At 41.3% G+C, this 12,484-nt stretch overlaps 2 protein-coding genes across 2 annotated transcripts; one reads left to right on the top strand and one right to left on the bottom strand. All coding sequences in view use genetic code 12, as the record gives it.

Moving 5' to 3' along the window:
- Positions 1-3,373: 3,373 nt before the first annotated feature.
- Positions 3,374-5,770, bottom strand: PSN45_003074 (uncharacterized protein; the record flags this gene model as incomplete). The annotated part of the gene is made up of 2 exons (XM_066158007.1): positions 3,374-4,281; positions 4,360-5,770. 2 exons carry the CDS (start codon positions 5,768-5,770, stop codon positions 3,374-3,376), a joined length of 2,319 nt encoding a protein of 772 aa, XP_066014104.1.
- A 1,078-nt stretch (positions 5,771-6,848) lies between these two features.
- MNN13_7 (mannosyltransferase) lies at positions 6,849-9,176 on the top strand (the record flags this gene model as incomplete). Its single annotated transcript, XM_066158006.1, has 1 exon — positions 6,849-9,176. The coding sequence occupies one exon, from the start codon at positions 6,849-6,851 to the stop codon at positions 9,174-9,176; it is 2,328 nt and encodes a 775-aa protein (XP_066014103.1).
- Positions 9,177-12,484: the final 3,308 nt, after the last annotated feature.

The following is a 12,484-nucleotide window of genomic DNA, read 5'->3' as shown; positions in this document are numbered from 1 at the left end:
TTACACCCACCGAAGTTCTGACCCATACACCCACCGAAGTTCTGACCCATACACCCACCGAAGTTCTGACCCATACACCCACCGAAGTTCTGACCCATACACCCACCGAAGTTCTGACCCATACACCCACCGAAGTTCTGACCCATACACCCACCGAAGTTCTGACCCATACACCCACCGAAGTTCTGACCCATACACCCACCGAAGTTCTGACCCATACACCCACCGAAGTTCTGACCCATACACCCACCGAAGTTCTGACCCATACACCCACCGAAGTTCTGACCCATACACCCACCGAAGTTCTGACCCATACACCCACCGAAGTTCTGACCCATACACCCACCGAAGTTCTGACCCATACACCCACCGAAGTTCTGACCCATACACCCACCGAAGTTCTGACCCATACACCCACCGAAGTTCTGACCCATACACCCACCGAAGTTCTGACCCATACACCCACCGAAGTTCTGACCCATACACCCACCGAAGTTCTGACCCATACACCCACCGAAGTTCTGACCCATACACCCACCGAAGTTCTGACCCATACACCCACCGAAGTTCTGACCCATACACCCACCGAAGTTCTGACCCATACACCCACCGAAGTTCTGACCCATACACCCACCGAAGTTCTGACCCATACACCCACCGAAGTTCTGACCCATACACCCACCGAAGTTCTGACCCATACACCCACCGAAGTTCTGACCCATACACCCACCGAAGTTCTGACCCATACACCCACCGAAGTTCTGACCCATACACCCACCGAAGTTCTGACCCATACACCCACCGAAGTTCTGACCCATACACCCACCGAAGTTCTGACCCATACACCCACCGAAGTTCTGACCCATACACCCACCGAAGTTCTGACCCATACACCCACCGAAGTTCTGACCCATACACCCACCGAAGTTCTGACCCATACACCCACCGAAGTTCTGACCCATACACCCACCGAAGTTCTGACCCATACACCCACCGAAGTTCTGACCCATACACCCACCGAAGTTCTGACCCATACACCCACCGAAGTTCTGACCCATACACCCACCGAAGTTCTGACCCATACACCCACCGAAGTTCTGACCCATACACCCACCGAAGTTCTGACCCATACACCCACCGAAGTTCTGACCCATACACCCACCGAAGTTTCTGACCCATACACCCACCGAAGTTTTGACCCATACACCCACCGAAGTTCTGACCCATACACCCACCGAAGTTCTGACCCATACACCCACCGAAGTTCTGACCCATACACCCACCAAGTTCTGACCCATTTGATCATTGTTGAGATTTATTATCAAAGCTGAACAGGGAATGCCAATTCATTGGAAGGGGGTATCGCCTAAAATTACCCTGTATTATAGATAAAGTACCTCCACCGCTTCCACATGCCGTAAACCAAGAAAACTGAGAACATATAGATATTTATCCTGTATGTGCCTAAGAATAATACTTTAATTGGAATATCTCCGGTAGTTCTTGTAACTCTGAGCGATCACATAAAAATCTGATGGAAGCCAAAGAGAAATATGCGCATAAATATGACTGCACACAAGGAAGGCAAGGGGGCAAACCTGTTTTAGAACCATACCCTTTGGAAGTTGCTGCATGCAAGTCTTATACGCAGAATACCATGGGCGAGAATGTGCACCCATCTTCTGGGTGATAGAGTTTACTAATCTTTAATTAAGTAATTTGAAATCTTTTAAGAAATTTCTCTTCAATTTGCAAATTCTACCAATTACATTCAAATGGTCTTAAATAAACATATGCTAGAAATTCTTCAATACATTCCGATAAATACCCAAAATATGATACAACAACACTTGGCCTGACAAGCACAACAATGAAACCAACCTCAACCACAATTTGATGCTCAAATTGTGGTTGATTGTCTTGGTTATTTGAGTTCGTGTGTGGATAAAATAGGTTTCAAGAGTTGGATTTCGCACGTACAAAGGTTTTCGCTCAATTAAGAATTTGTAATAGGTAGTTTTGCACCAAATATGCAACGCGGTGGTGCGCATGAAGTTTCTTGTATATTTTTCGCAGCCGAAGCTTAATGAGGCTTGTCGCAACAAATCTAGACCGTCATTATATACAGTTCAGTTGGTTACCGCTACAGGAGCTTTTACGATTAATTTTCATCCTTACAGGAGGAATTTAATGCTTGGTGATTCACTACCTCTTTAGGGTAACTCTTTATAGAGGGGGGACATGCACATAGCCATTAACCTCTTTGAGAATCTGCCGAGCTGATCCCAAGTACTCAAAGAGGTAATATCATTTCTCGCACTTAATATATACTTACCTTACATAACTTTTTATCTAAAACTCGAATAATATTTTATGGTTATGCCACTTCTCGTCCGCAAAGTCTGACGAAAAGACTGAGACAAGAGGATCCCTTCTACCCCTATTTTTCACTAGTCATAATTCGCCCGAGTGAATTCTTATCCAAAGCTACAGAAATTGGTTAATCTAATCAAACTTCAGAGATGCTCAGCTCCCATTCCAGCCACAAAACTTATTATTCAAATTGGAGAAGCGCTTGAATACGTTTTGTTGAACCCAAAGCTCAAAGAGATGTTATATTTCAGGCCTAGAGGTTCGATATTTTTGTTGTAATTGTCTAAAGTAGAAGAAAACATTCAAATTATCCTGGCCAGCCCGCTAAAACCTTACGCAGAACAACCAGAAAAAGTACATCAGTTTCTATGATGGCAAGAGGAGAACCCTGCAATATAATTCTGTTCAGGTTCCGATAAAGCCGGTTCTTGTCTCAAGATTGAAACCAGGCACTATGGTGCTGTGTGCAAGTAAAGCCGGATGAGCTTATGGAAAATACACACTATACTATAGAGAATTCCCTTGAGTACTTGGAAAACAGGCTTGAGATGCAAGTAAAGTAATTATCAACCAAATAATTTACCATCTTATTCATCTTTTGTTGAGCGGTTATCGTGCTATTTTGAAAGTGTGCGTGCAGATTTGATTCTTGCACGACAGACCACATAATTCTTCTGATCCTAAAACCATATCTCTCTTCGTACTAAAGCCATGTAAACAGTCTACTTTCCTGCACGTTTATTTTGAAACTGTCGCCTTTTAATGTGTTAATTTTGACCGCCAATATATGAAAAATCCTGTGTGAAAATCTAACGTTCGAACTAGACATTTGATAGTCTCACTACAAAGTTCCATTACTTAAACCACAAAGACGTTTATTGATATAGTACCAAGTATTGGTAAGCGAAATAACTAGACAAAGAGAAATTATAATATCCAAACATTCAAGCACAATCACGGTTCTCAAGTATGAATTATATCCAAGTTTCATTGGATTGATTCAAAAGGATATCCACAAAAGAGCGGATAACACAGCCAAGAATGTGTATGTGTTTTTTGAACCCATGGCCTCGTACGTGGAGACTTCTTGTGGTGAGGATTCTGAGCCATTACCAGCTGAAGCCGCTTCAGCAGCCGCTCCAGAACCATTCCCTTTAGCACCAGTTGGAGCAACGGTTTCAGTAGGGTTAGCAGTCACGGCAGCAGCGACAGTGAACGTGGTATAGATTGTGACTGTAGTATCTCCAGCAGCATTGGTGCATGGCTCGGTAACCACAACACTGGACACCAAAGAGTGTGGGATGTTACATACAACGGTCTTCTTACCATCATCACCAGTTGTTGTGGTGGTTGAAGGTTCCTTGCAAGTACAAGGCAAGACAATAGTGGTAACATCTTTTTCGATGACAACCGGTTCAGGAGTTTCAACGACTACGGTTGGTTTACCGTCAGGTCCAGTTGTGGTGTAGGTTGAAGTGAATGAACCAGTCCAAGGAGTTGTTATGTGTGTTTCTGGAGTCTCGACAACCACCGTTGGTTCACCATCAGTGCCTGTGGTAGTGTACGTCGTAGTGAAGGTTCCAGTCCAAGGGATAGTAGTGTGTGATTCTGGATTTTCAACCACGACTGTCACGTCACCATCTGGACCTGTGGTAGTGTAAGTTGAGGTGAAAGAGCCAGTCCAATGAGTGGAAGTGATGAAGACAGTAGCTGGAGTTTCAACAACCTCAGTTGGATTACCATCGGTTCCAGTGGTGGTGTAAGTCGTAGTGAAGGTTCCGGTCCAAGGGATAGTGGTGTGTCCTTCTGGAGTTTCTTTAACAATAGTTGGGTTACCATCAGTTCCAGTTGTAGTGTAAAAGGATGTGGTAGAGCCAGTCCATGGAGTGGTGACAGTGACAACACTTTCTGAAGATGGTATTGGAGTAGTTGAGTTTGTCCAGTGGAAGGACAGGCTTGATAACGAAGTGCTGGTAAGTGGTGTACTTGTTGGCGTGGGAGTGGATGTTATTATAACGACAGTCTTAGGATCACTTGGATCGGAGGGAGTTAGAGTATAGGTTGTATCAATAGATCCGTAACTAGTCGTTATAGTTGTTGATTCTGGAGTCTTGATGTCAACAGTTACGGGATCACTTGGGTTAGATGGGTAGATGGTAGTAGTGGTAGTATCTGTGCCTGTCCATGGTTCAGTAGTGGTCGTTGTAGTTTCAGGAGACAAGATAACAAAGGTAATAGGATCACTTGGGTTGGGTGGATAGATGATACTAGTGGAAGGTTCTGTGCCTGTCCACACCTCAGTAGTGGTTGTGGTAGATTCTGGAGTCTTGATGTCAACAGTTACGGGATCACTTAGGTTAGATGGGTAGATGGTAGTAGTGGTAGTATCTGTGCCTGTCCATGGTTCAGTAGTGGTCGTTGTAGTTTCAGGAGACAAGATAACAAAGGTAATAGGATCACTTGGGTTGGGTGGATAGATGATACTAGTGGAAGGTTCTGTGCCTGTCCACACCTCAGTAGTGGTTGTGGTAGATTCTGGAGTCTTGATGTCAACAGTTACGGGATCACTTAGGTTAGATGGGTAGATGGTAGTAGTGGTAGTATCTGTGCCTGTCCATGGTTCAGTGGTGGTCGTTCTTGATTCTGGTATCTCAACAGTAACAGTCACATCGCCATCTGAGCCTGTCACAGTTACAGTCTCAGTATCTGTTCCAGTCCATATAATGGTGGTGGTTGTGGAATAAGGACAAGCAGTGGAGTTGTCCGTTGAAGAATACCAGTCAATGTCATCCGTGTGGTTGGTACCATCAGGATAAACGACGGACATTGTGAGATTGGCGATTCCATTTCCATTGTAGTAAACCACTTTGATAGGATAGTATACTCCTCCTGTAAGAGTAACAGTCGAAGTACCTGAATCCCCACCAAAATAGTTATCCAAGTTTCCTTCAAGGGTCAGTCCACAACAATCCATAGCAGTGCCTGCTCCAAGCGTATATGAAGCCCTATTATCAGCATAAATCCCGTCGAATGTGTAATCTCCAGTAGTGGCGGCATAGAAATATCCAGAAAGTCTCATACCGAAGTAGTTTATGTTGACAGTTTGGCCATATAGGTCTCCATTTACGACACCAGTTCCATCAGCATAGAACCCAAAATTTTGTGCTGTCACTCCTCCCCACGAAGATTCTGCCAGAGATTGATCAATTATACTAAGCGCGTTATTATCTTCGGAAATCGTGCTGGAGCCATATTCATCGTAAGTTGTTTCAATGTATTCAGCCGTCAAACCTTTAGTCACTTCTGAGGGACTACATCCCCCGATGCTATCGGAAGTGGCAGCTGCACAGAAAAAAAGAACAGCCGTAAGAAAAGGTAATTTGTACTGGACTTTCATTATTGTTTAACTTCAACCTTCAGGAAACCCAACTAGTATAAATAATTTTGCAATTCTGGAGATACCATTGCGCTCCACATAAAATAGGTTGCAAGTATTCCCAGTTATCATTTAAGGTAAAATGATAACAATTCTAAAGTGGTAGAAAACTTTACCTTGGGAGACGAGTTCTACTACAAGAAGCTGCTTCATTTTCCTCTTTTTAAGCCCTTAGCCAAATGTGGCCATCACTTTTAAAATATGAGTTTAAGGAGAAACTTAAAGTTGAGGCAAGACATTTTCGTCATCACACGGAAGTAGTTGTCTACCCAATGTAGCAACTTTCTTTTCTTCGAAGGTATGTTAAAGGATTAACATTCTCCAATAATATGGGGAATTTGCCTTATTCCCACTTAAAGTGTGCATTAACCGTGAAGGGCGATCATTAAATGCCGCAGAGCCTGGAAATACAGCCCAAAACGTCCACAGATTTCCGTTTGAACCACCGTGGGTTTAATAGATAATCAGCTCACTGAACCATTTAGGCAATTAGACAATAGGCCTTGTTGACTATCCCGAAGATCGTCATTACTGATAACCACAATGCTGAATTAAGATTACTTGCAGTCTATTGTTGACCAAAAAATATTCCAGCATATGAAGTCCTTTTCATCCTTATGGGGGAATTCTAGTTGATTCACTACTCTTTGGAGGCAAAATTTCACAGATAGTGTCATGTACTCAGCCATTAGCCTCATTGGGAATCTTTTGAGCTGGTCCTAAGCACTCAAAGAGGTAATATCATCATGCTTAATTAACATCATTTCTCGTATCTGCATATCTGACTTTCAAACGCTAATGAGATTTTATGGTTATGATACTCCTTATCTGCAAAGTCTGACGGAAAAGCAGGGACCAGAAGACCCCTTTTGTCACATTGCATCCCCCTTTCCAAACACATCCCAATTGCCTCTTACCGCTCTACTCCTAGTTACACCTGACACGTTTGTAGTTCAAAGTGATTGTGCTCCTTATTTATAAATGGTCTCCCGGGTTTTTGTCAACACTTATCAAGATATAGGGTGATTTGTCTCATATTATGGGGAAACTATTCAACATTAGTCACAATCGAAGGTTTTTTTTCTACGGATTCATCGTTTTTTGGATAGTTTCAGCTGGTATCTGGATCTATGACTACACTTTGAATGATTCTAGTGAGTCGGGCACGTCCATTTACCACCTGGAACTGACTCCAAATGCAGGGTTGTCTAGTCCTCTGAGAGTCAACAAAATCGATGTGTTTGAAGATTGTGCCATCAAGAAGTTAGTGCAAACGTTGGGAATCGAGGATACTAGAAGTATTGATAGCCATTCGAGTGTGTATGACCAAATGTTGGAGAAGCATGCATTATCAGACATTCTAACAAACCTCGATTTCACTGAGAGATGCAACTTGTACTTTAAGAACCTATTTGTGCGAGACCACAACTGGTTTGTGGATCCCAATGAAGACTTCCCTCTTGAACATCGTGATACATTTGACTTACAGCTGTTTGAAAAAGAGAATTCCAAAAAAATAAGGTACAAATATGCCCAAATGTCAAACTTAGAATACGACAAGATCAATTTCGACGACGAGAAAGTCCGCAAAGACGTGAAACGACTTGCTGAAGAAGAGTTCAATGAGTTCTGGGAACGAACCATGAAGACAGAACAGAAGATTGTAGACTACTTGTCCCATTTACGGATTTTCAACAAGTGCTATGTCACCAGTGATAATAGGTACATCATGAACAAAGCCAATGAATTGATAGAAAAAGTGGCTGACAACATAGATCACACTGAGTTCAAGGCCGACGATGATGAACTGTTAATCAACGATCTGGGTTCCAAATCCTGTAGTGAGTTGGAAAGCAGAATCTATAAATGGGTGTCTCATTCTTATCCTATTTATGAACGGTGGACTGGTGAAATATTTCTATCTCCTCCAGATCTACGTGGATTTGTTCATTATCCTGAGGTGTTCAAGACCACAAACTCCAAGTTCAAGGGGTCCACCAAGGACTTCTCCAAATCCACCTTCGCTGAGAATGGGCCATGCTTCTTCAACAAATTCAAAAATCTGTTGAATGGAAAGGGTATTGTACTATCGATCGGAGACAAACATGTTGATGATACTGTGAGATTCATTCACCTATTAAGAGCGTTGAGCAACCACTATCCAATCCAAATCGTTTTCTACGAGTCTCTCAGTGATGATACCAAAGCAAGAATAGTCGCCGCTGCTAGAGACAAAATGATAGATTTACCAGAAAGCTTCCACAAAGTTTCCAAGCATTTCCCTTCCGACTACTTCCACATCAAAGACGGTGGAATGCCAAAACAAGAAGTGTGGTTTGTAAAGACGTACAACACCATTCATGACAACTTCAAAGAAAAGTTCAAGATGTTTGCCAATAAGTTCCTAGCAACGTTGTTCAATTCATTTGAGGAATTCGTTTTAGTTGATGCTGATACAGTGTTGTTGCAGAATCCATCCGAGTTTTTCGACTTGAAGGATTACAAAACCACCGGGGCCTACTTCTTCAAGGATAGAGCTGCTCATGCATTCAGGCCACCAGGTGATACTAAATTCTTTCAGAAGATAACCCCTTCAATTTTAGACAACTTGATGTTTGATATTCCCGTCATCACCCAGAAGACTCTTGGATTAGAGTTCTTTGATGGAATGGGCCATTTCATGGAAAGCGGAGTGGTGTTGATCAATAGACACTTACACTTCAACTCCATCTTAACAATGCTCCAATTGAACTTCTTCAAACCTGTTACCTCCAGAGTCCATGGAGACAAAGAGATATTCTGGTTGGGATTTGCCGCCAGTGGTGATGAGGACTATCACTTCAACAAGAATTTCGCTGCATCGATCGGGACTCTTACTTCCCCGGAGGAAAGATTGACCAGCGAAGGAAACCTCAAGAAATCTCAGGAACTCTGTTCGCCACATTCAGGACACCTTGATGAAAATGGAAAGTTATTGTGGTTTAACTCGGGTTTCAAGTTCTGTGGGAAAAGCGAACTTGTTAATTTTGAAGCCGAAGTCAAGAAACACGACCATTTTAAATTCTTAAAAGATGCTGAGTCCATGCGAGAGTATTATGAAAGCTCTCTAAAACTTAGAAACGCAGTTATTCCTCCCTTCAATATAAAATCGGAAATAAGGGCAGGGAACAGTGTTGAAGAGCCAGTAGAAGGCTGGCACATGGAACGTGGATATTGCCACAGTTATTTATGGTGTGCATACTCTTCGATAGGTGGACTCACCTCTGACGGACAAGATAACACTCAAGTTGGACAAGTGTACGAGTTCGATCAGGAGTCAATAGACTTGTATTCTTACTTGGGTGATATTTGGGTTGGGAATGAGTGATTATAGTATGATCCAACTAGTATTGAATTATTGGATTATGTTAATTATTGGAATAAATCAAAGAAATTTCTGACATAATAAGTACAATCTCTAAATTAAATATTGTTCATTTCGTAGATTCTGCGAATTGAAGAGAAAATCCTTAGAGTATTACAAATAGTTAGATTAATGTTCGTAAACTCTCACACCGGGAAACTGGGTGCACATTCAAGTATAGGAGGGCATCTTGCATAGCATATGATTTACATGCAGCAACTTCAAAAGCGTATGGTTCAGAAACAGGTTAGCCCCCCTGCATTCCTTATGTGCAGTCAAACTTTACTTTGAATATGCATATCTCGTCCTAGCTTCCGCATGGATTTTTACTAATCGCTCGGGATTTGTTCTAGTTCAACCTACTAGTTATTTTGTTCCTATCTTAAGCTAAGTGAAACGCTTTTTGTGCGCCCAGTTTCTAATATGTTTCAGTTGATTTAGAGATGGGTATGATAATTGACCATTGATGAGATTTATGATCAAATCTAATTCATTGGAAGGGGGGGCTGGCTAAAAGATAAAGCAGCCTCACCGCTTCCACATGCAGCAAACCGGGACAACTAAGGACGAACATATATTTGCTCGTCCCGCATATTCTTAAGAACATTACCTCAATTGGAACATTTCTGGTATTGTTACGACTCCGAGCGATCACATAAGAATCTAATGGAAGCCAAAGAGAAATATGCGCATTAGAGTTTACAAAACATCAATTAAGCAATTTGAAATCCTCTAAATCTCTCTTCAATTTACAAATTCTACCAATTGTTTTCAAATGGACTTAAATATATACATGCCAGTCCAATACATTCCGATAAATACCCAAAATATGATTCAATAATACTTGGCCAGACAAGTATTATTGAATGAAACCAACCTCAACCGCAAACCGCAGCTTGAGTATCAAACGTTGATAGATTGCCTTGGTGCTATTTCAGTTCGTGTGCGGATAAACTAGGTATCAAGAATTAATCAAAGAGAAATTATAATAACCAAACATTCATAAACAATCAAGTTTCTCATATATAAATCATATCCAGGTTCCAATGGATTGACTCAAAATAATATCCATAAAAGTGCAGATAACACAGCCAAGAATGTGTATGTGTTTTTTGAACCCATGGCCTCGTAATTTGTTCTCTGACTTTAAAATATTCATTCTAGAAATTCTTCAATATATCCTAATACTACTCATAATAAAATGCTAGAATATTCGGCCTCACTAACAAAACGAATGAAACTAACCTCAACCACCATTTGAGCATCAAACACTGATTGACTGTCTTCGTGTTATTTGAGTTCGTGCGTCGATAAAATAGGTTTCAAGAATTGGATCTCGCACGTACGAAGGTTTTCGCTCAATTAAGAACTTGTAATAGATAATTTTGCACCAAATATGCAACGGGGTAGTGCGCAGGAAGTTTTTTTATATATTTTCGCAGCCGAAGCTTAATGAGGCTTATCGCAACAAATCTGACTGTCATTATTTACAGTTTAATTGGTTGCCGCTACAGGAGCTTTTACGATTAATTTTTCATCTTTACAGGGGGAATTTATTTCTGGGTGATTCACTCCCTCTTTAGGGCAACTCTTTATAGAGGGAGACGTGCACATAGCCATTAGCTTCTTTGAGAATCTGCTAAGCTGATTCTAAGTACTCAGAGAGGTAATATCATTTCTCTCATCTGCATAAATACTTACGTTACTTTTTATCTTAAACTCGAATACTATTTTTTGGTTATTCCACTTCTCATCTGCAAGGTTGACTAAGTGACCGAGACCAGACAATATCTTATACCCCTATTTTTCACTAGTTACAATTCGCCTGAATGAATTCTTAGTGAAAGTGACAGAAATTGGTTAATCTTATCAAACTTCAGAGACTCTCAGTGGTCAACAGTCACAAAACGTATTGTTCGAATTGGAGAAGCGCTTTAATGCCTTTTGTTGAACCCGAAGCTCGTAGAGATGACATATTCCGGCCTAGAGGTTCGATATTTTGTCGTACTTGTCTAAAGTGGAAGAAAACATTCAAATCATCCTGGTCAGCCCGCTAGCACCTTGGGCAAAACAAATAGAAAAAGGATATCAAGTTTGCTATGGTGGAAAGAAAAGGACCCTTCAATCTAAGTTATAATAGGTTCCGAAAGAGCCCGGTTCTTGTCCCAAGATTCAAACGGGGTACTATGGTGGTGTGCGCACGTAAGCCCGGGTGAACTTATATTAAAGACACGCTATATTATAGAGTATGTGCCCTCGAGTACTTGGAAAACCGGCTTGAGATGCAAGTAAGGTAATCATCAACCAAATTATTTACCATCTTTTATTGGGCGATTGTATCATTGGGGTACAATTAGTTCTCAGCTACTGCCACAAACTTAAATGGCCATGACCACCAGAATAATGCAGACTATATATCTCATCTCGCGAGCCTGAGCGTGGACCACCATCAACGTTTTATAGGATTAGTCTGTTCTCGTGCTATCACTGAGGGTTCACTCGGGCAAAATATAACTAGTGAAAAATAGGAGTTGAGGGGGTGTGCTGGTCTCGGCCATTTAGTCGAAGTTTGCCTATAAGAAGTGTTATAACCATAAAATATTTCAAGTTTGAGATGAAAAACTCATTTCGGTATTTATGCAGATACGAGAAATGATGTTAATTAAACAATATGATGATATTACCTCTTTGAAACTCGGAATGAGCTCAGAAGATTCCCTAAGAGGCTAGTAGCTGTGTAAGAAGCCCCCCTCTATATAGAGTTGCCCTGAAGGAGTAGTGATACCAACAAACTTATTTTTCCTTAATAAGATGAAAATCAATTGGAATTTGCTGGAATATTTTTTGGCTAACAATAAGCTGCAAAGCATCTTAATTCAGATATCAGGTCTTGGTGACCTTTGTGGCTGCCAACAATGCCTATTGTCCAATTGCTTTAAATGGACCTGCCCACTGATTATCCGTTAAACGCACTGGGCCCAAACGGAATTCCGTAGACATTTTCGGTTGAATTTCCAGGTTCTGTTGCATTTAAATATCACCTTTCACAATTTACGCATACATTAGGTGAGAATAATGGTGGAGAACGTAATTTTTTTTTGATTTAACATACCTTTGGAGAAAAGAAAGTTACTACATTAGGAAAGACAGGTACTCTACCATAATGGATTTAAAGAAGAGTTGAGGAGCGGATTATTTGGCAGTGAGCAAAATTCTTCGTTCGTGCAAGATCCAATTCTTGATATCCATTTTATCCGCACACGAAATGAAAT

Source organism: Yamadazyma tenuis, chromosome 3, assembly GCF_029203305.1.
Source record: "Yamadazyma tenuis chromosome 3, complete sequence".
Lineage (NCBI taxonomy): Eukaryota > Fungi > Ascomycota > Pichiomycetes > Serinales > Debaryomycetaceae > Yamadazyma > Yamadazyma tenuis.
The sequence above is the reverse complement of the archived record's forward strand: the minus strand, read 5'-3'. Positions and strand labels throughout refer to the sequence as shown.